General features: G+C 27.7%; 1 protein-coding gene across 1 annotated transcript; it reads right to left on the reverse strand.

Annotated features, from left to right (window-relative positions):
* Window positions 1–2,716: 2,716 nt before the first annotated feature.
* LOC107955428 (protein CUP-SHAPED COTYLEDON 3-like) lies at window positions 2,717–6,464 on the reverse strand. The gene is made up of 3 exons (NM_001327638.1): window positions 6,253–6,464; window positions 3,984–4,249; window positions 2,717–3,233 (listed from the first exon to the last, which is right to left on the reverse strand). Exons 1-3 carry the CDS (start codon window positions 6,419–6,421, stop codon window positions 2,787–2,789), a joined length of 882 nt encoding a protein of 293 aa, NP_001314567.1. The 5' UTR covers window positions 6,422–6,464; the 3' UTR covers window positions 2,717–2,786.
* Between the last annotated feature and the right edge of the window lie 19,010 nt (window positions 6,465–25,474).

Genomic DNA, 25,474 nt, shown 5'->3' on the forward strand with positions numbered 1-25,474 from the left:
AAATACTTATATAGTACACAAGCTGATCTAAAAAATGTATATATTTCAGTATTTCAGTTTATAATACAATAGAGCTATTCATACTTTCATAGTGATATATATTGTATTATTTTTAAATAGTGATATGGGCTTTTGGGTAAATTGGGCCAGACTCCACTTAGGTTCGAGGTTTTTTTTTTAAATTAAGTCTCAACTTGTCTGACCTATGAACACCTTTATAATATATAGAGAATTTTTTTTTATAAACTATCATAAATTTTTTTAGAAAGTAATACATACGATCTACCCATACATTACACGAATAAGAAACTAGTGCATATATATGTATTATATATTATAAGTTCTTTAGAAATAATGGTAAGTAGCATATGTAAAACGATGACAAATAAGTAGTGTTTTTGCTTGACACACAAACAAATTATTTAAATTATTAACCAATATTAAAACTATATAAAATTTTTATCAAAGCCGTCGATAATTTTATTATATTATAAAAAAATTAGATGAGATTAAATATTGAATAAATTTAAATTTAAATATTTAAGTTTCGTATATTCTACTTTATTGTCTTTTTTTATTTGTAGTTAATGTTTAATTTTTTTATGTTTAAATTAATATTAAAGGTAAAATTTTAATTAAAAAATATTTTGATGAATAAAGTTAATATATATATATTAAAAAATTTATGCATTAGTAACTTATATAATTATTATTTATTTTTTTTATTTTTCAATAAATTCAAATTTTGTATTAAAATTTGAGCAAATAAATATAATTAAATTAGATTAATACACACAATCAACTCATGCATTACATGGGAAAAAACTAATATATTATATAAAAAAAGTACACGAACTTTAAATAACAATCCGGTGATGACAAGTGGCACTTTAACTTAGTGCCATATTGCTAAACAACAATGTATATTATGATGTTAATTACAATTTAAAATATTTTAAATTTTTGAGATAAAATTTATTGTTTAAAATATACAATTAAAAATATTTTTTTAAAAATTTAAGAGAAGTTTACTATCCTAACTTTAATGATTTAAAATTTATGTTATCTCATTTGGTCATGTCTGTTTGGTTTAATTGCTTGGCGTATCTGGAAAAATAGGAATTTATTCATCTTCCAGCATATTTCCTGGACAGCAACTGAAGTGGTGAAAGTCTCTAGTTGTTGGGCTCGTCAATACGTATCACATCATGATGGTCACAAGAATAATACTCAAAGTTCAAATCTCACGAATAATTTAGATGACACCTAGGTGTACTTATCCATTGATGGGGTGTGGCTCGAGATCATGACGAAAATTGGATAGTGGGATTCACTCAATTCTTAAGTATATGTTTTCCATTTGAGGCTAAAGTTTGGGGTATCCTAGATAGAATCCTTATTTTGCTAAATAGAGGTTATAGACGGATCATCATCATGACTGGTAACCTTGAAGTTGCTCAGAATTTGACTGCTTTGGATTTGGAAGACTAAGGGATTACTGTGCATCGAAGAACTCAGCGCATCATACAATCGGAAGGGGAGTGCGTGGAAGATCAAACACATTCCATGAAATCTGAATTTGGCAGCAGATTGTCCTGCTAAAATTAGTTTAAGCTGGAAATCCAACTTGCAAGTCATTGATGAGGCTCCTAAGGAAATTTTAGATTTACTTCAAGAAGATAAAGCTAATGGTTATTTTATGTACTTAATGTAATTCATCTGTTTTTTTCACCAAAAAAAAATTATGTTATCTCAATATCTTTATAATTTTACTAATTAAGAAGTGTTACGTGTAATGATAAAGTATATAGAACTCATAAGGAGACAACACAAGTTCGAATCTTGGAGATGATATTATTAGAAAAAGCAGATATGAAGCTCGAACATGGATTGTAAAATAAACATAAAGGATAAAAAAGATTTTTTTTTTCATTTTTGAGGATCAAAGTACGATTTTACCATATATGAACTTATAATTTCATCATTTATAAGGGGGCTAAATCACGATTTTTTTATTTTTAGGGGCAAGTACTTTACCCTTTGTCTCGTTTATGTGGCTTAATATTTTGTATTAGTAGAATGATATCTAAATTGATTTTTAATATATTATTTTAATTAATATATAATTATTTTAGCAAATATATATAATTTCCACAGCTAACTTTATGTTACAAAATTTATTAATGATAAGAAAACGCTTTTTTATTTTTATATCAAAATTTTTAGAATTATAATAATATTATATGCTAAATATTTTCACAATATACATTCAATTTGTACGTCACTCAAGAATACAAACTAATATGTATATATCGTATCGGGCTCGGACTTGAGCTTTGAATAATGAAATTTAAGCTCAATTTACATTTTAAACAAACCTATTCCACCGCTCTCTAACTTATAAATAAGAAAATAACGCAATTCAATGCACTCGAATCCAAATCTTCCTACATTAGTAACAATGTCCATGCCAATCGAACTAAAACTTAATCTACTATTATATATAAATATTTGAATTCCAAGAAGATAAAATATCTATTAGGAAACAACAATGAAGAATTAATATATGCCTTATTTATATAAATGATATAAAATTTCTACAATGCCCAATGTTGTATGAAAAAAAAAATATAAACCCTATACTAAGAAAGACACACAATCTTCTAAACATCCATTGAATCGTCAAAGACAAACACCACACCAACATCGCAAATCAACAAATTAATGGTAATTTTCCCTCTCTTTCTTTTTCCCTCTGATCTTTCACAAGGTATTCAATACATATTTCATAAGAAAACCATACTATTATCAATCTCAAATCTCATGTCGTCCGAGTTGGAAGCCACCCCATGAATAAGATGATGATGATCATCATCATCATCTCCCAAGCTGTTTTCTTCCATGTTCATGTCCCACAAGAACTCGTAGTCATCATCGACTTTGGAGCTAACTTCATTATTGCTGCAGTGAAGATTGTTGTTGTTTTTGTTGTCGTCGTCATTTTCCTGATGATAATTATATTGAAGCAGATTTAGCAAGCTTTGGCCCTGGCTTTGATGGGCAGGTTTGGTGGCTAAAGAGTTGAGTTGATGATGATACCCACAAGCCATAGTGGTTTGGTCGGCTAAAGAAGGGGCATGAATTGAGGGTTCCAATATCATTGGGGAGCTCAGCCTGGTGCTGTTCTCTCCTCCTTTGCTTTTGTGGAACACTCTACATAAAACCCAATCCTCCTGTCACATGAAAAAATATATATATAAATGAATAAAGTATATGCATATGAATATACACACTACATAATCCAAAAAAGAAACTTCTTTATTTGATTTATATTTAATGCATCATCATATATATAATTCATTAATCCTACATATATGTGTATATGTGTGTGTACACACTCTTCAAATTCGCATATAAAGAATATTCCACACCACTATGAGAAAACAAGCATTTTCACACGAATAATTAAGGTAAAAATGTATGATCATATCATAGAATATGAAAAATAGAGAAATGGACATGCTGACATGTGCATATAAATAGGTCCATCCAATTTGGCTTGATGATAAGCCTCAAACATCTCTCTCTTTTATCATAATCATATCGTCATAATAATAATGTAGCATGGTATGATGTAGCAAGACTTTATCTTACAATGAAGAAATTAATTTTCAAAATAATAATAATAATGTAGCATAATTAAGTATTTGATTATGAGAACAAATAAAAATGGAACTAATGGTAAGTGGACAGCTTGCATACTATTCCCTCTACTTCTCCCTTAAGTTTCCTTAGAGAAACCACCATTTATTTATTTCTCAAATTCACACATATATATACTTATGGCTGCAATATGTCACCTCTCCTCCCTAAATTTCAATCTCTCACTTTCGATGTCATTTTCAAACAACATACATGACCAGACATATGTATATGAGTATATAGTTGAAAAAGAAAAAGAGTGGGGGGGGGTAAAATGTGACCTTAGGGGGCATATGTGGGGTTTCAAGCCGGAATTCATGCATGATCCAACCCGTTTTGATTCCATTAGGGGCTCGGTTCCTATAAAACACCAAAGTCTTTCTCATCCCTACCACTTGTTCAGTTCTCGGGTCGACCACCGTCCGATCTTTCCCCGTTGCTTTCCAATAGCCAGACGTGGTTGCGCGGTTGGTTCTAAACCCCGTGGCATACTTCCGGTCACGAAAGCTGAAGAAGTACCACTCGTTTGCATTCAACTTTGCCACCTCTTTGCATACACAAAATAGATGGTCGATTAAAAAGAGAAATAATTACTGTTCATAAACAATACATAATTAAATCTACTTTTGGTATCCAACATATTCACTACCTTAGTGTTGGTAAGTCTTTGTCACCGTAATGAGTTATGTCTAAGAAAGGTAAGGATCTGTTTTTGGCATTATATACTGAGGGTAAATTAAAAAAGAGTGGGCCTTTTTCTTCTTCTTCTTTTTTTTTTATTTCTAGGTCACACGTTATTACAAGACCACACTCAACATTTTAGCCACTATTATATGATGAACATGAATGAGACTGTATAAATAGGAAAGTACAGACGAGATAGCAACGTGAAAAAAAGGAAAGAAATATACGGGCAAAGGTAAGATGTATTGCGTATGAATACAGTATGTATGGACAGTTTCTACTTTAAAAAGTAAATAAAAATACTACACGGTTCCTTGAAGAAAAACAAAGGAACAAATGCATTGAGGGGAAAGCAACCCCTTTTTATTTACTTGTGATGATTAAATTCCACGTAAACATGCAATTCCTAAGCCGTTTTTTGGGAGGGGCTAACATTTGTACTATATAGAAGATATATACGTGTCGTCTGCCTATATCATTTCCTAGGGAGAATTTTTCGGTTTATGCATAAGTTGATACATCAATTTATTAAAATACTCACAAAAAAAATCTTATTGTTCTAATTAATAGATTTAACGGTAGTCATTTGAGTTAGGAGTAGAATTTGATTAACTTACCAATCCATAACTTAGATATAGTATAGGGTAATAGTAAAATCTGACCTAGCGGATTTATTTATTATTATTCAAATTAAAATTGAAATTTTAAATTTTAAAAATATAGAGGACAAGAACTAAATCTCTAACCTATGATAAAACGAGACTAATAATAAAATTTAACCTTTTAATTTTACTTTTAAAAAAACTAATTCAACTCCATCCCTTGAATAAACAAAACAAAAATTCTAAGAGATACATTCTGATTGGAAATTTTAATTAATAATTTTTTTGAAGGGAACATTATCTTAATATTGTAATACATTATTTTATTAAAAGTAATGTACTAATGGGAAAAAAACACTTTAAAATGATGATATGTAATCATGATTTGATATCTATTAACACGGTTAACCCGGACCCAATTATGAAAAGGTGGAATCTCTCACTTTTTGATTATGAGAGGAAGATACCCATGATTTTAGGCTATTGTAGTGCAAATGTGTGTATATATATATAAATTAACTATCAAATTAGTATAATTCAAACTTAAATCACAATTAAAATGGTAAATACTATTGACCATCATACCATTACATAAAACAGAATTCTATTTACTTTTAAGTTTTTTTATAATGTGGCACAAAACAAATGGGAGAAAAAAACAAATCAACCTTCCTTACATGAATTAAGAATATAATCTGAAAAAGAAGACAAGTTTTTTTTTAAGAAAAGCAGTACTAATTTGGGAGTACTTATCACTAAAAAAGTTGGGTTAGTGGAATTTTTGGATTGGGTTGAAAAAAAATTGAATAAACCCTATTTCTAGAGGTTGAGAATGAGTATGATTATGTAAAAGACAAACCCTTTTTTCTATTTATATTAAAGGTTAATTAAGATGATTAAACTTGCATATATAATATTTGATCACTTGCATATAAACTATACATATATGCTTACATGCATGTGTATGGGTTTTTCTATATATCCGTGTGTGAATATTGATATTCATGTGGTTGCTTTCCCATCTTTCTCTCTCTTAGAGGAGAAAAACGTGTTGAGTCAATGTCTTAAACAGCTAACATGGCTGATGGCACCGCATGTTTGCCTCCCAGCGCCACCGTGTACGGTGTACTGGAAAACAACTCAATTGTTTCCCCACCTTCACAGTCCCATACACAGTGATCAAAAGAGAAGACCTTGAAGGGAAATTTTGTATAATTTGATATATATAAAAAGAAAAAATAACATGATAGTATGAGAGATCTACCAGGAAGCTGCCATGGTTCACATGTATGCAAATCAATTTCCACCAAAGTACCCTTCAAGACTTCCTCATTGGCTATCTTTTTGTAAAGATAATGGCAAACCAATTCCTCATCACTTGGATAAAACCTAAACCCAGGAGGCAGTGTAGCTCCAATGTCCCTTAGCCCCATATTTATGTTGCTAAGAACCCAAAAGAATCAAAAAGAAAGGTGGTGGGTGTGGGGAAAAAAGTAGAAAAGAAAAATAAGAGACTTTATTTCTTATTTCCTTGAGATCTTTGCTATGAAAGAGAGAATTAATTTAAGGTAAGAGATGGAATGGAAATGAACTAAAAGAAGGAGGGCATAGTAGGGGTTCAATTAGGACTTGAGAAGAAAAAAAAAAAAAGTGGAAGGTTTTATTTGTATAGCTAGTTTAAGGTGGCAATTAAGTGCCTTTGCCATTTAGAATTTCTTGCAATATTCTTTGTATATATAGGGGCAAGCCATGCTTGTATAACTAGTTAGTTATACTTGGGAAGATTCAAGAAAAACCAAATTTACAAGAAATCTAATTTATTGAGGGTGTTTTTTTTGGAGGGTAGAGCAGTATTTGATCAATGCCAATATTAATCATATTTATATATGGACAAGATCCAAAAAAATTAAAATTTTTAGAGAAACATTCCAAAACACCCCTTTTTATCTTTGGTTTTTAAATGGATTAATATTTATGTAAAATAATTAATACCCAAGATAAAAATAAATATACTATTTGAGGATTATATAAAACAATATATAATTTATGTATAGGGTAAATCATAAAAATAGTCACTTTTGTTTGTCTTAGATTACATTTCAGTCATTTATATTTGAAATGTTACGTTTTAGTCACTTAGGTTATTATTTTGTTACGAAATGGTCACTTTACCGTTAAACTTCGTTACCTCCCTAGCGTCAGTCCTATGTGGCAGTCCAATACTGCGACGTAGGACTGTCGTTAGGGAGATAACGGAACTTAACTGCAAACGATAACGTAAGTAACTAAAATGTAATCTGAAGTAAATAAAAGTGACTATTTTTATAATTTATCCTGATGTATAATACAATAATTTCTATATTGGTATCCATTTTTTTTTGAAAAACTATAACTCCAAGCATACCCATGACAAAGTATTGTTCATGGTCATTATCATTTACTTTTGTTTTCTTAACAATTCTACTTTATGTAGATTACAAGTTTCATTTACCTTTTTTGCATTTTTGTCTCCCATTATTTTGTTTGACTATAACTCTTTATAATTTCACTTTTTGGATTACATGACAGTGAATCTTTTTAACTCTATAAAATGTTTAATAATTTTTTTTTATTTTTAAATATTTTTATTAAATGTGTTCTTGTATGTTTAGTGATGGGTAACTTAAATATTCTCAAATTCTTGTAAGATAAAAGTAAATTAGAAGGTGTAAAAGACACTTAGAGTGTGTTCGATAAACGGAAAATTTAAGTGTTGAATTTTTAAAAAAATTTATATTAGAATTTTTATAAGTGTTGGATATAATTATATTATTTGATAGAAATAAATATTGATTTTTAAAAGATTATTGATATTTATTTTTAATTTTATTAATATAATATTTTATATTATTTTAAATAGTTTTGGATGAAAGATGAATATGGTAATTTGAATATCTCATTTTTTAAAAAAGATAATTTATTTCAATTTTTTAATAAAATAAAATGACTTAATGTTTTCTACATAAAGTGATAAGTAGCAATCTGCCTGCTTATCTTATTCAATATTTTTTTTGCTGAAAATTTTATATTAAATAAAATATTAAAATGATTATCAAATACATTTAAAATATTAAATATTAAAATTTTCCATTTTCAATGAAATGAAAATTTTCAATAATTTATCATGCACCCTTCGTAAACTATCAAGAATTCTCACTTACTCTAACTTTGTTGACATAAATTTACTAAAAAAAATTCAAATAAAAAGAAATTATACTTTTGTTCTTATTTATTTTTATATATTTTTTTGTTTATTCATTTATTTATTTTTAATTACAAAATGATGAAAATTTAATTACATATTAAATATATTTGACATTTTACATAAAAAATTATATTTAACTTCAAGTAAAATTAAATATTTTCAATTTATATTTAATTTAATATATATTAATGATTAAATTATTTTAAGTAAAATTAATTAGATTATATTAATTGAAAAAGCTTACATATATTAATTGAAAATACATTATGCATAACATATGATTATATTAGAATCTAGTGTGATTTATAAATTAATTTAGTAATAATTAAATTACTTTTAACACATAATTATTTTTTATTGAAAATTATTGAATATAAAGATGGAATATATTAAAAATAAATAAAATAATAATTAATTATTATTTAATCTAACTTTACTGGAAATTTTTTAATTCCACAAATAGAATTAAATGAGTGGTATATACCATTTTCGATCTTTAAAACCTTACAGCTAAAATTAAAAAAAAATGAAAAATTCCATTGAAAATGTATAAAATAATAATCTTAACCAAAAAAATTATATCACTTTATCAAATATATTTAAATTATTTTTTATATTTAATACTTAATTAATATTAAAATTATTTATTTAATATTTAAATTTATTTCAATCCAAGAACTAATTTAAGTAATAAAAAACATTATTAAGAGAGGTGAAGCCAGAAGGGGCTGGCATGGCCCCGACCCCCCCTAAAATGTAAAATTGTATTTTAGGCCTTTGAAATTTTTTAAAAATTTTAAATTAGTAAAGATAAAATTGTACTTTACCCCCCCTAAAATTATAAAAATTTGATTTAATCCTTTACAAATTATAAAAATATAAACTATAAAAAATTAAAATTTCATATGGCCCCCTTTAAAAAAAATTTCTGGCTTCGCCCCTGATTATTAAATTACAGACTGAATTTTTATTCGATTGATATTATTATTGTTGTAACGGAGTTTGAATATCAAGGGAAATTAAAAATAATTTAAAATTTGTATAAAAAGAATCTCGAAAGTTGATTTTTTTTTTAGTTTCACTATTATAATACATTCATAGGTACAATACAAGTATAGATATATGTCTAACTAATACTAGATTAGTACAAAATACAAACGAACGAAAAAAGGAACTAAATCGAAAAGAATTAAACAAAATCCAAACATAACACACATACGTCGTGATTATATATAATAAAACTCGAAATTAAACATTAACTTCTACCTTAACCAATAATCGAAAGTTGCGGAAATCGGAGCTTTTAACATTGATGAAATAAGGTGCAGAGAATATTTTTCGAAAAGGAAAAGACATGAAACTGGAAGTAGAATTCTTGTACCGAATTGGTTACAAGGAGACAAAAATACTTGGTTTCATTCGCTATAATAATGGATAAAAAAGAAATTCGTCAAATTTTTAAACCTTTTCACCGAGAAATTATTTTATAAACCTTTCTCACTACATCATTTATAGTCTCTTTTTAATTATTTAATGATATTTTAGTATTTTTTTTCATGTCATTAATATATAATCTTGGTAAATTTTTTTAATAAGAACCCAGAATTATGTATGAATGACATAGAAAAAATTGTTGAAATATCATTAAATAATTAGAAATAGACAATGGATGATGTGGTAGGAAGGGTTTATAAAATAATTTCTCGTATGAATGACATAGGAAAAATTGTTGAAATATCGTTAAATAATTAAAAAGGGATCATGGATGATGTGGTGGGATTCATAAAATAATATCTCATATGAATGACATGAAAAAAATTGTTGAAATGTCATTAAATAATTGGAAAGAGACCATGGATGATGTGGTGGGAAAGATTCAAAAAATAATTTTTTTAATAGAATAAAAAAGTATATTGTGAGTATACCAAATACTAATCGATATCATTAAAATATATTATAAAAAAAACAATAAATATTAAAATATTTCACTCATATGGGTATTAAATAATTAAAAGAAAATGTAAAATTAGAACAATAATGAAATGGTCGGACAAGAGCATGGGGCCATATTGATATTATCATGGACATCTATAGAAAGGGTTCAAAAGACCTTATGTCCCCGACCACGTGAACCATCTGATTGCTCTTAACAATAACAAAGACAACTCAAGCAAAATAAAATAAAATAAAATAAATCATAAAAAATTAATAGCTGGAATAATAAGAATATTATTATTAGTAGCTAATAATCGTCCACTTCCGATCCCACGATTTGTTCAAATTTAGGTCACATAAAGAAAAAATAAAAATCAGTGGGCCTGATTGATCTGGGGTCCACTAATGACGAACGACATCAGACCCATCATTTATAACTGAATATACACCCAAATTATTTAATTATTCATGCATTAATCACTTGGGTTGGTAAACAAGTCATTAAGCCTCACCATATTAATATTATATACTTTTAAAAATGTAAGTTTGCATGTGGAAAAATGTTGTTGTCATCAATTTTGAGTGGTGTGTTGAGTTAATTTATGACATTAATATGGACGAAACTAGAAAAGTTTTTTATTTTAGGAGGGGACGGGACCCTGCCAGCTCTCTAATTTTATCTCTGAATACTAATTCAATTAAATGCATTAATATATATAATTAATAGAAGTAATAAAATTTACATAATAAAAATATTAAAATAAATTATCCTCGAATAATATAACTACTTTAAATCTCATCACGTGTGAATCGTATCCGAACCCATTTAATTCAACCACAAGGAGCATTTCATGGTACATTTAACAAAACGTAAAGATAGTTATAAGTTTATAAATGAAGATTAGAGTGAGGAATGTTAGAGAAGACATAATAATTAAAGAAAGTGAAGACAAAGGGATGTTTGCCATAACACGTGGGATTCTGATGATAATAATGAAGGGGGGATAGTGTATATATAGTATATAGGGAGTGGATTGGGTTCACCAACACTTCTGTTCCATGCATTTTCTTTTAATAATGGTAGTATATGTGTTCGGTATTTTCATGAGTAGGATAAGACAATATATATATTTGACACTTCATCATAAAAAGTGGACATTTCACCGCAAAAATGGATACATTCCTCGTGATTTTGGCAATCCAATGGACATGAAATCAAATTATAAAAAAGTTTGGTCCACATTTTCTCTTTTCATCCGTATATTTTCACTCCCTTTCACTTTACTCCTTTCATTTTATATTTCCAATTACTCAAATAACATTTGATTGGGTAATTTAAATAGGAATATTATGATTAAAATGAGTTGTATCATGTTGATGTCTTCATGTGATCCCCGGGTGGGGGGGGGGTTGTGTAACTTCCTATGATGAGGGCTTACATGGTATTGATAGTAATCACTTTCCGATGCTTAAGTTAATAATTTGATGGTGAAAATATAATGGAAGATGGTCACATACCAGATCAATAAAGGGAGTAGTCTTTGGATCAAGATATATGAACAAGTAGTTAAAAGTTTGCCCTGGGTAGACTTGATTATAGGTTGGGTCATCTGTCTAGGTTTAAAGATTCATTTGAAAAGTGAGAAGGCTTGAGTAAAAATTTAGGCTCGAAAAATGGGTTTAGATGAAAGATTTTTTGGCTCGGGCCTAACCCGAATCACATGCATATTCTTTTTTTTTTCAATTTGTTGGAGAACATTTATTTTAATATTTTTAGTATATTTGATGTATTATATTTTTTAATATTGTTTTTGTATAAAAATAATAACCTAAAACATATATTACGGTCTGGCCGAGTCAAGTTTAGCATTTTAAGATGGGTTGAGCAAAATTTTAGGCCTATTTTTTGAGTCAGGCCTAGAAAGCAGGCTTAAAATTATGCATCAGCCTGACCCATGATCAGATCTGACTAGGAGTCAAATTGTATTTTACATTCTATACCTGGAAATTGGGTAAATTAGTCCCTATATGTTAGATCAAAAAGTAAATTGGTCATTTCTATTAAAAATTTCATCTATTTCTACTGTTAAATATTGACACGTGTAACTTTATATTTATTCAGTCAACCACGCCAGTTTTTAACAATATAAGTGGATAGAATTTTCGAGAGCTTATTTCCTTTATTTTATTCATTATAATGCTTGATTGAAGTATCGAAAAGTGTTTCAAAATAAAAACTCACGTTTATTTATCTTTTCGAAATAAATAAAAAAATCCAACAACCCTATTGAGATTACATAATATATTAAAGCAATTAAAAAATCTAAAAAAATAATTAAATTAAACATAGAATCTCCACTAGATATCGAGTGGTAGAAAGTGTAAGGTTTGAAAGTCAAAAGTAGGTCATTTGGTTTTCTTATTTATGAGATTTGAACGTATAGTCATTATACTATACATAATTTTGGAAGTAGCCTAAATTCACGGAGACATGGTAACGCTGGCATACGACATGTGGTCCACATATTAAGGTACACGTCATTAGGGGAGAATGACGTGTAGATTATTCTAAAGGAAAATCATGGCGAAGAAAGAACCCTAGGGATGGGATAATAATTGGAAAGGCTTCTAAAAGAAGAAGATAATAATTGAAAAGGAGTGTGCAATTCTAGGGTTAGGGTTTTAATTTTTGCCGAACAAGGGAAGTAAGTGTTAGGTGTTGGTGTTTTTTGACGTTGGAGGATGAGTGACGGCTTCTTATTCCTCTTTCCAACCAATAATTTCCGTTCCCCCTTTCCCCTCTTTTGCCTTTCCTTCCTTTTTAACATCAAATTGGTAAATTTTGGATACATCATTTTCTTATTATTCCCTTCATTTTATAAACCTTTTTTTAATATCTTTATACCACATCAAATTTTTTTTATTTTTTTAAGGTTCAAAATTATGGGTTTTTTATTTTAAAAATATAGTCACGAGTCTAGACCCCCTTGCCATCTGGTTTTCACTTAGAGTTAATCTATAGGTTGAGTGACTCGACTTTGTTAATGACAATGTATTTTTTATTCGACAAATAACCTTAAAAAATTATCAATATTTTACTATACTTTTATAGGAAACTAGTTAACACCCTGACTCTATTTGTGAAGTCTAAAAACTTCATTATCAGTATACCAAATATTTTTCCTTTTAAATATAGTTAACTTAAAAAATTACCATGTATCTATTTTTTTAATATTTTTACCATAACTCTATAAGACACTTGTTAACTCCTGATCTAGCTTGTAGAATCCAAAAACTCTACTGGTAGTGCAACAAATAATTTTTCTTAATATAAATAGGGTGAGTATTTGGTACACTAATAGTATATTTTTTTTATTTCACAAGCAGCCTTAAAAAATTGTAAAATCTAAAAATTTCACAAATAATAATATGGACTTTTGAATGAATAGTCGAATCAAGCTCAGGCTTAAACTTAAATAATTTTAAAATCATACCTTAACCTGATCTAACCCGACTCTACTTTTACCATGTATTCACAAATTCATAATTTTATAGCATTCTTCAAAAAAAAAATTAGGAGACATTCATTCATTGATAAAACACCAATCTCTTTCACCTCATCCCTAAAATTTAGTTTTCCTTCAATACATCTTCCAAAAATTCAATCTCTCATAATTGGTAATATATAATTATGTAAAGTGGAGGTCAACCGAGTCATCCATACAACTCAGCCAATCAGATTGCACAACTCAGCTAGCGGGCTCCCTCCGGGACTAAGCATCTGCCGGAACCCCCACGTGCCCTTCTCTACTCATCATTCGCCATTTGTTCTTTCGAACCTACGATTTGGCGCCATTGTAATCATTTCATCATCCATCAATGAAACCCTGTAATAATTACGCTATAAATACCTATACTTTTCTTAATTTCAAAATTTAATCCCTATATTTTTATTTTTAAAAATTTAAGTCATTTATTTCTTCAAATTTCAAAATTTAAGTTCAGTTGTTAACATTGTTGAATTTATTTTGTTAAATTCAAGTTTATAAAAACATCAATTTTTTAGTTATATAATTAATACCTGAGTATTTTTTTTATTTCAAAATGTCAAATCAATAAATTTAACAAAAGGGTTTCAACAGTGTTAACAATCAGACTTTAATTTTAAAGTATGAAAAGTAGATGAACAAAATCCCTAAAACTAAAAAGTATAGGGACTAAATTCTAAATTTATTTAATTTCTTATGATGTCAATACATTTTATGTAATAATTTCAATGATTATTTATGTTGACGAAAGAGAGATAAGAGTTTAGGAGAAGTATCGATTTCAGAATGAAAAGAGTATTTATATATATATTTTATAATTATTTGCATTTAATATATAATGAAAAGAGTATTTTTTATAATGATAACACTTAGAGATGTTCAAAAGGTTAACCGAACCAAATTGGTATTAATCGAATTAATCAAAATTTTTATTTATTTAACTGTTAACCTAAGCGAAATATTTCAAATAATTCGATTGGTTAATCGAATTAACCAAAATTTATATGTTTTTTTGTTAAAATAAGTATAAAACATATAAAAATAAATATATTTATAATATTTATTTGACAGAATTAATTGAATTAACCAAATTAAAACTACATATAATTTGTATTATTAATTATTAAGTTTGATTAATTACCCGATTTTGAACCGAATTAACTGATAACCGAACTTTCAGAAAATTATTAATTAACTTCCGACCAAATTAGATCAATTTAATCAATTAATTCAATTTTAACTGAAATTTGAACACCCCTAACTAACACCTTCTTAATACTTTCCTCAATAAGAATGAATTAGGGGTACTAAAAATCAAACTAGTTAGAATTTATTCTTTATTCATGAACAGGTTGAGTTAAACCATAGGTATAAGCATAATTAAAAAATACACTATCAATTATTTAGTTAAATATATAAAAATTGTGTTTTAAACTTATATATTGTTAAAATTTGAATGTTTAAAATTATTATAAATTATTTAAGTAATAAAAATTAAGATTTATTTTAAAAATAAATTTTATATTATTATTTTTTGAAATTATAAAAAAATAAAATTATTAGAAATAGGCATTTAGAATAAACCTAGGTAAATGATTGTCTAGAGTTGAATAAATATGGACAATCACTTCTCCAATTTCATTATAAATATAAAATGAAAAATAAAATTCCTAAAAATCAAGAGATTTTTAAAAATAAAAAAATGAAAAAGTTCTCAAATACAAATTTATTTTAAAAAATAATTTGTTTATTATTACTTTTTGAAAATATAAGAAAATAAATATAATTACTAAACATACATAGTCAAAATGAATTTGGACAACCATTTGTCAAGATTTATTCTGCAAGTGAAATAAAAAAAAAATTCCTCAAAATCTTATTTTCTTAAAAAAAAAATTAACTTTTAGGACATGTATCAACATTCTATTAATTACGAACCCAGAATTTACAGATATTAATCAAATACTCTTAAAATGTATCATCTTAATTAACAATTTTTTAATTTAAGTATAATTTTTTAAATAATTTTTACATTAACTCAAATGGGTTCAACCTCAAGCCAGCTTATGCCACTTTTAACATTAAAAAATATTAAAATTTATTTCTTTTTATAATTAAATATAAATATAAATATTTTATTGTTAATTAGAATTTTCATTCATTTCACCTAATTTGAAAATACTTACAATAATAAAAGGAATATATATATTTTACGTTTCTTTGTTCTACCTATCTAAATTTTAATATATTCAAATAAAAATTTACAGAGTTTTTTAAATAATTTTATTATAGTTTTTGATCATATCTGTTTTCTAACACAGTGTCTAGAATTACCCATAGCTCATTTCTAAACTATAAATAGGAAGACAATACGCTTCAATGTACTCAAACTCACTTCTTCCTGCATTAGTAACAATACCCATGTCATTCAAACTAAAACTCAAATTCAAAGGTAAACAAAACTCGATTCGATTCGAAAAAATAAAATAAAAATTTAAATTTTGAGATATTCGAATTATTCGAGTCAACTCGATAAGTAATTCAAGTTTCGAGTTCGAATTGAGTTCGAATTGAATTGAATTTTACAATTTGAATATCTCAAATAATTCGAATAAAATATTAGTATAAATATCCTCTATCTCAACAAAAATTACAAAATAATTCAAAATATTTTTCAAAAATTCCAAAATTTATATTTTTTAAAAAAATTATAACAAATTCTAAAAAAATAAAAAAATTAGAATAATAATTTTGGGATCTAAATAAGTTAATTGATGATTAAATTTATCAAAATAAAGTATTTTTTTTATTATTTTGTTTTGAAAAAGTTTTTCAAATATATATTGTTTCAAATTTACATGCTCTAACATGAAATCAGTTATACTGTAATAAGATTTTAATTTAATATGTTTAATTTCTTAATTCAACTCAAATAATTTCACTCGATTCAATTTGACTCAACTCGAATTTTGTTTTACTTGACTCAATTCGAAAAAAAATTCAAATCGAGTAAAGAAGATAAGATAAGACTCATCAACTCAATTAACTTAAAATTTTTTCACTCGATTTAATCGAATACTTACCCCTAAACTCAATCAAAAAATCATCAGAGCGTTGCTCTGCTCTTTTGATTGTTATGCCTTTCATAGTATACACTAGATGTATATTCCTTCCATATCTATACTGCATCTTTTTTATTCTTTTCATATTTTCTGTCTGATGACTGCATGATTTTGTTTAAAATTATATTCCCAGAAAACTTAATTTTCTTCTATATAAATTATTATCTAAAAAGGATGTTTGAGACACAAACCCAGGCAGCTGGGGGGACTCACTTCTAAACATTATCTTTTTTAAAAAATAAAGTAATTATAAACAGATAAAGTTGGCCATGTCATGATGGAATGGCAGAAACATTTTTATATCCACTTTACCATAATCATCAAGAAACGTAATAACTTTTGGAAATATCTTTCTTATTAATTTCTCCAGTCCTCCTCTACTCCAAAATATTTGTCAAAATCCACCCCTACTTTTGAATAACAAAATCTTTACTTTAAAATATAACATGGGTCCTTGTTATTTTTATAAATTAGAATTAATCCATGTATAACTTGTCCCCTGCATGAAGCTGAAATTGCTAGTAATTACTGGTCGCCATATGACGGTGAATTCGTTCCTCAGCCTTGTACATACAGCCCGTCACACTATGGCAGTTGGTCATGCCCGAAATCGTTACCTTAACCGCAATAAGGGGATGTCGAAAGCAGGGCTAACGACTGGAGTGAAGTCATAACAAGCAGTTGGATCACCTCCTTTTTAGGGAGAGCTAATGCTTGTTGGATATTTTAGTTTGACTTATGTATAAATTAAATTTGGAGATGGAAACCTTCTTTAGTTTCTCAACGGTGAAGTAAGACCAAGTCCGTGAGCTTTTGTTAAATTTATTGTTGTGACATTTTTAAATAAAAAGTTACTCAATTGATAGAAATGTAATTAAAAAACCTAACGTTGTAATGAACCTAAATTTAATAAAATAAATTTTAATAATATTAATAATTAAACCTAAATTTTAAATTTTAAAATATAGAAAGAAAATTTTACAACAAATTTTAACTTTTTATCTTTACATTTAACATTAATTTATGGTACGTAGATGAGATGTTTGGTGAATGGTGTGACTAAAATAATACTATTATCATTCGACTTTATCAAGAAACAAAAGTTTTCTTTTTTTTTTTCAACCAATAATCGTATATATTTATGGTTAGCCTGTTGGGAATCCATACGTGTATTAGATTTGGTATGTTGATTAGATTTAACTCCATTGATATTGTTCTTATTGTTAGGAGGAAGCGCGTTTTATCTTCCTATTTAAGAGTTGAGAAAAGATTATAAATAATTTTAAATTTTGTATAAAAAATAAAATATACAATTATAAATATTAGATTATGATAATAACAAATGAGGTTTTATTGTAAGGTAAAGATATTTATATTATTATTCAATTAAATTTATATTTACTTTAGACTTAATTTGAAGGTTCACTCGAAAAGTGGAAGGGTTTGAGCAAAAATATAGGTTTGAAAAATGAGACCTATCAAGTAAGCTTTTTTGGCCCTAACCTGGCTAGGCTCGACCTGAATTTGGAAAAAGAAAACTGCTGCTTTTTGCTACTATTTTCACTATTTTTGCTACGGTTTTAGTGTCGTTTCACTATTATATTTTTCTAATTTATTTTTAATTTGTTGAGAAACATTTATTTTAATGTTTTTAGTGTATTTGATGTATTATATTTTTTAAAATTTATTTTTATATAAAAAATAATAAATTTAATACGAACTGAACTAGAGTTTTAATATTTTTATTAAGATTGAACCCGAACCTAAAATATCTATTGAAACCCATCCCAACTCATGACCACCTCTACTCATGACTTGAATTCAACCAAATACTATAAATAAAAATGTTTCCCACCTTCATTTTTTTCCCATCCTTTAAACTCAAAAATATGATTAGATTTGTTGTTTCCAAGTGTAGAAATTATACAATGCATATTTCAATCATAAATGAATCATTAATGAGTATAGGAACAAAGTAGACGACTACTCTCTCTTCTTTTTGTCAACAAAGCTATGGTAGAATCGAATTAAAATTTGTTGAACTGTTGCATCAAAAGGGAATTTGAGAATGAAATATTTTTTTAAATAAAATTTTATGTCTTTTTCAAACGTATAAATAAATCATTTATTTTTTATAAAAATATGTGGAACAATATCAAAAGATTCGGTTGATAGCTTGAAAACGCAGGAAATTGATATCTACAAGTATAAGCATCGTTGATTACGCAGCCATGGATGTGATTGGCAGTCGTAAAACCAAATTCCGACAATTGTATTTAATAAGCATTCATTTATTATTATTTTTTCACTTTTTTTAATTAACACAAAACTATAACTACGTTATCTCTGGGTTTTTTTTATTATTATTTTTTAAAATTATTTCATTATATATATAACAAGCAGAGCATATGTGTGTTTTTTTTCTAGCAAGATATGTTATAAATAGAGACAATATGAGTTGATATATTGGTACAGGATTTGACGCGTATACGACCAACGATGACGTTGCATGCTTCATTGGCAGACAGCTAGGGGAAATTATAGGTAATAATAATTAATATAGAAAAATGAAGAAGCTAGTTTTTTTTTTTTTTGGTTTTTTTTATTACAGAGATAGCGTGTAAGGGGAAGTGTTTTTAGGGTTTTTTCTTTTCTTTTTTAACTCAGTGAAGACGCCATCGAAATCTTTCTTTCTTGTTCTTGTTCTTAAATTTTTTTTTTTGCTTTAAATTGTTGAGCGCCGCAAATGTTGTTTTAAAATGAGCAAAGCCCCCACAAATTGAGAGAGACACCCATTTTTGTAATAATAAATTTTTTTTTTGGCAAATAACAGAATCTCATGCATAATCATCACATGAAGGATTCTTTTTTTCTTACTTCCCAATCTCAAAAGACCCACATATCCAGATTGGGTTTTCTTTTTTCTTCCTAATGGATTAAATTGCTGCCCCCACTCTTCATTATTCTGAAAAATGCAAAAAAAAAAAGAAAAAAAGAAAGAAAGAAAGCTTTGATTTGATAAAGTTCACTTGGTATGGAGTGGAACTTGACAGCTATTGTTCACCTAAATTTATTTGTAAAAACTCACTGAATCATTGGCTTTCAAGCTGTTGTTTTCAACCCCTCTCTAGCCCCCCTCCCCCCCCCCCCTATGCCCTATTTTCAGGTTAAAGTTAAACTAAAAGCACTTAAAAACTGTTGAAAACTCAACCCTTTTTTTTATTGAAGTTAGACACAGTTTTTTTATCCCTAATAATTAAGCTGGAGATTTTCTCTACCTGTATGCTTTCATTCCATGTTCAATGATGGAGAAAGAGAAAGTTTAAATCATGTAGGAGAAGGGGAAAGCTATCAGATTCAACACTAGCAGCTGCCAAAGTTGCTGTCACCGTATTCATAATAATCCCAATGAACCAAATGATAATACTTAGTTTTAAATTTTAAAAAATAAATCCATTTAGATGTGTTGAGGGATTGGTTGAAGCCGTTATCTGCTAAGCAATCAATTGAATTTTTTAACAGAGGTATTAATTTCAGGATTTTTATATTCGATTTTATTTTTAAGTTTTTATCTTAAATCTCACTAAGATCAGATGCTAAACATTTCCTTAATAGATAAATTTCAAGAATCCAATTGGACTCTAGCAAAATATTTCCATTGGAAGGTCTAATAGATTGCTCAACAGACTATACTTCAAATAGATGAAAAAATAGATAGTATAATTATATATGTCCGTGAAGTTTAAGCTAAGAAAGATCATTAGTCTGCACTGATCTTCTTCTGTTAGCTTTCTTTTCATTTTCTGAGAAAATGAACTCTCCGTATCAGGGAAAAAAACATTACACGACCCGTAAAAAAGATGACATGTTAGATGGTTTTAAGTTTACTTGTTGTTCAAAGACAGGAGACGCGTGTCCTTGTAATGCTTGGTTGTCTATCAACATTGACAAATAATAAAAATGTTTTTATTTTATTTTTTCTTTTTATCACAAGCAAAATATATCAATCAATGTGAGATTCTATGTAAGAATGGCCTATCAAAAAAGAGTAAAGAAGCATCTGCAATGAAGGTGGGGGCGGGGCCATAATAGATCATGCTCTTAGCTTAATAACATCTGCAGCTTCTTGTTTGTACTTTGGATTGAACTCTGGGATCCATACCCTAATCTAAAACCAAAACTAATAGCCGAAAATTACCCCCCATTTTTTTTTTTGTTTCTTACACCGCATTAGTGTTTTGTCTTTGGTAGATAGCTCATCATCTGAACTAACCTACTTCAATCAAACCCAACTCCTTGTCATTGCAATTTATTTTCCTTCTACTCAAGCAGCAATTAATCTCATTGTTAGATTCATCAAACACCTTGAGTGTTTAATCACATTGTTAGACCATGAGCATTGAACCCAAGTTTTAGTCAAGTCAGTTCATACAAGTCGGATCTAACAAGTTTAAAACTATGCGTCGTGAGATATTTATAACAGTTTCTTCTATTTTTAGATTGAAAGGTCTGGTTATATACGAGTGTCATTAGATAGCTATTGGAAGTGTTGTACCGTTGGATATAACACCTTTGACTGTGTAAAACAGTGGAGAGTAAACATGATATTACATCAGCGGAGCCACTCAAATAAACAAAACAATTGCCAATTACAACTCAGTCAATCTAGGATCTCCTATGATTACTACAGCTTTGATGTTGTACACCTTTTTGTACAAGCTTGAGCTCGCCTAGCACTTTAAAACCTTTCTCTCGAAATTTGTATAAACTCCTCTCTCGAATAGTCAATTATGCTCCGAATGCATTAATTGGAAACTCTTTTTTTTTATACAAATAAGATTAAACAAAAGTGATTAAACCAGCCCCTCTATCTATCGGGATCTTCCAAAATGCATATATCAAGTCTTCTATCACAAATCATCTTAGTTGAGTCATCTGCGATCTTATTTTCAAATGTCATTATATTGAAAAAAATATAGTTTAAAAACAATTTTTTATTATAAAGAGATAAAATTAAAATTTAAAAAATCAATTCAGTTTGTGATATTTATAATAATAGTTTTTTTTCTTGAAAAGTACTTTTGCTTTGTACGAGATGAATACTAGACGGTACTGGCTTTCAACCGAACGACCTTCTCCGCTATTCTTATACCATGAATCATTTCGAGGTAGGCTCGAATAATCACGAATCAAACACAAAATCAGAAACAATTTCTTACTTTCAATAAGAAAGTAATTCCCTCTCAATAAAAGACAGTAGAATTTTTATTCCCATAAAATAGAATTTATACCTAGAAAATAAATTTCTCATTAATTTCGGGCAAAATAATAATATCTCAAAGTTGTGTGTTTGTTTTTAGCCCTTCCAATAAATAGGGAGAAATAGGAGAATCTTATCTGAATTATTAGAATACAAATAATACTTATTTAATAGAAAAATCAATCCCCTAGTTCAACTAGGAGAGAGGGGTTTGGGGCCTCTCCTGTATTGGGTATAATTATATGTGCTTCTTGTACTTTTAATCCAACTAGTACATGTTTTTCTATTTCTCAAAATAAATATTATTTATTAAATTATTTTAAATTAATTAATTTTTCATTTAAATAATTTTTCACAACTCAGTTCTAATTCTGTTAAAATCATGACAATTTTACCGTAAAAAAATCTATAAGAAAATATATTTAATTTCCAAATTCAATGAATTCTCAATGACCAATTAATTTAATTCTAATTTTGAACTTAAATTAATTAATTAAATAATAATTCGAAAAATTTAAATTAATTCTCAGGTCATTTCCATAATTAGTGAGAAACCACATTCATTTTCGAATGTATCTCATTTCTCTAACATTATCATTTCCATCCATTTTTGTTCATATGATTCTATATGGAATTTATTTCTAGTTTCAACAAGCTAGCGGAGGGACCGGTTGAACATATGTAATTAAGGTTCAAATAATTTCTAATTAAGTTTCAGTTTTTACTTATTAATTATAAACTCATTGATGCGTTGCGAAACTAACTAAAAATTTGACTAAAGCAAGTGCACTTATCAATTAATAGTATAACTATTGTGAGTAAAGATATCGTTCCCCTGAAGACTAAAAGTACTAGTAATTACTATTATTTAATTAAATAAATTGAGTGATTGATTAAAAACTAAAATTAATTAAATTAATTAACTAACAAACACGACAAAGAACAAATCAAGAAAATAATCGAGTAATAACTAAGAAGCAAAACAATATCCAAGAAAGAATTCACCTAAATTTCATCTGTCACTATCAATCTAAATTATGCAATTTCTTTACTTAGCATCTTGATCCGTAGAAATCCCTACATTATGCTAATATCTCTTTTGAGAATAAGAGCAACTGACTCTAGGTTGATTAATTGAATTTTCTTTCTAATTAAAACTCCTATTATCTCATTAACTCATAATATGGACCCCCTATTAGATTTGACTCTAATCCGGTAGATTTAAGTCGCCTTGTTTCTATTATTGCATGCAACTTCACTGAATTATGCAAGATCTACTCTTAAACAAGATCTATTCCTCCTCCAATTTAAGCACATCAAACATGGATCAATAATCTAGTATTATCAAACTAAGAATTAAACACACATAATTGAGAACAAGATCTAAGTATTTATTGCGTAAAATAAAAATCAAAAGACAGAATTCATCATCATCTCCCATAGGTATTTAGAAAATTAGTTCATGCTTGAAAATAAAATCATCCAAAACACAGTATAACCGGAAAAAAACAAAGAAACTCATGATAATCTCCTAAGAAATCAAATGGGAATCTTTAATCTCAACAGAAATCTGCTTCAAAATCTACTTCAATTGTGTTTTTCAAGTTGTTTTTTTTTAATATTCTATGACAACTCACTTCCATCTTCTTATTTTTGTCATATATACGTCTTATTTTTTAATATTCCTCAGTTTAAAGTGCAAATCCACGAAATCGACACAGCCTACCACATGGTCGTATGGTAGCCTGTGTGGGTCACACGGCTGTATAGCCAAGCCGTATGGAATGGGTCAACCCTTGTGGCTCATGTAGTTTGTTTTGATTTTTCGATTTTCGTTCCTATTAATCCCAAGTGTTTTATAAAGCATAAAAACATGAATTTAAAAGATTAGGAGCATAAAATTCACAATTAACATCGAATTATCAACTAAAAACGCATTAAGAATAAGGTTAAAATATGTTACTTTTAACATTTATCAAATATTCTCACACTTAAGTATTTGTTTGTCCTCAAGCAAAATCCTCAACGCACATTCAAGTTAACTTTCCTCAATTTATTATTTCCACTAATAATATCCTAGGATAATCCACAAATAATCATGCATTGAAAATTCAACCTAAAATGACACTAAATAATAAAAGCAATATAAGTAAAAAAATTTAAAGCACAAAAAAAAAGAAAAAAAACCATAGGCGTCTTCGCTATTTTAATAATTACATGAAATCCAAACTCAACAAGAATTAACACTCTCACTAAGATTCACTTAAAGCACTTAAAGTGTTTAATGTTCAAGTAATTTGCACTCAATAGTCAAATGAGAAATATTATTACCATAAGCTTGCTTGAAAATCAAATCTCCACCACTAAAGGAATGAGATGGCACACCAATCAAGAGGTATTTACAAGGTTGTACTGGAACTTAGGTTAAGGGTATGAAAATGTCATAAAAGTTGGTTACAATCGAGAGTTGAGTTGATAAGTTAGCAAACTAGAAACAAATCAGTTATTGAATTAAAAGAATTTACATCAACAAGAAATAAAGAATGAAAACTAGGTTTTCAATAGAATATGAAACTAACGGTTCAAGCTCAATCATTTTTTTTCTTTTTATATATTTTTTTCTTTTTCTTTGAGAGTAAAGCAAAATTCAGCAATGCAAATAATGAAACATATTCAGGCAACTAACCAAATCAAACCTCGACAAAAAATGAGTCAATAGGAAAAAATAATTGACAACATTGATATGGGTTACGGGTTAACATTAGGATCAACGAGGTTTACTAAGGAATAATACAACAGGTAAGATGTTTAAATGTTAGGTAGGCTAAATACTAAGTGTCTCTATCATTTCAGTATATCAAATCAATAATGTGGTCTCGACATGTGTAACCGAAGTAATTTCTAGAATATCAAATCAAGTTGACATACTCACAACTAAAAATAAAATGAGCACGAAAATAATATATGCTCTATAGGCTCAAAAGCTCACAAAAAAATATGCTTTTGATATCAAACTTGAAAATTTAAAATTTCAAAATATTTCTTCAGTTCATGGAGACAACCTAAAATAATAATTTTTAAAAAATGGCTTATCATGCTTTACTCTCTCTGTTGTAAAGTATAAATAAAAAAATGCATAAAAAATCCACAAATTAATCCCAAAACAAAATCACTAAAAACTCCAAATTAAAAAAAATTAACTTTAATGATAGGTTTAAGAAAATTACTTAAACACAAACAACAATTCAAAAACTTTATTGCATAAACATATAACATCCTCCCTACACTTAATATGTACATTAACCTCAATGTAAAAACAAATATAAACTAATAAGAAAAATATCATAAAGGGGGAATGGAACTGAAACTACCCTGAA

Source organism: Gossypium hirsutum, chromosome A07 (genome assembly GCF_007990345.1).
Source record: "Gossypium hirsutum isolate 1008001.06 chromosome A07, Gossypium_hirsutum_v2.1, whole genome shotgun sequence".
NCBI classification, from domain to species: domain Eukaryota; kingdom Viridiplantae; phylum Streptophyta; class Magnoliopsida; order Malvales; family Malvaceae; genus Gossypium; species Gossypium hirsutum.

What these genes read in the sequence shown, in the direction of transcription:
- LOC107955428 (NM_001327638.1), bottom strand. Translation starts at nt 6,421, where the DNA reads ATGGGGCTAAGGGACATTGGAGCTACACTGCCTCCTGGGTTTAGGTTT. An exon ending in TGAACCATGGCAGCTTCCTG is followed by an intron (nt 4,250 to 6,252) that starts GTAGATCTCTCA and finishes GTGTATGCAAAG; the next exon opens with AGGTGGCAAAGTTGAATGCA. An exon ending in CCCCACATATGCCCCCTAAG is followed by an intron (nt 3,234 to 3,983) that starts GTCACATTTTAC and finishes TTCATGTGACAG; the next exon opens with GAGGATTGGGTTTTATGTAG.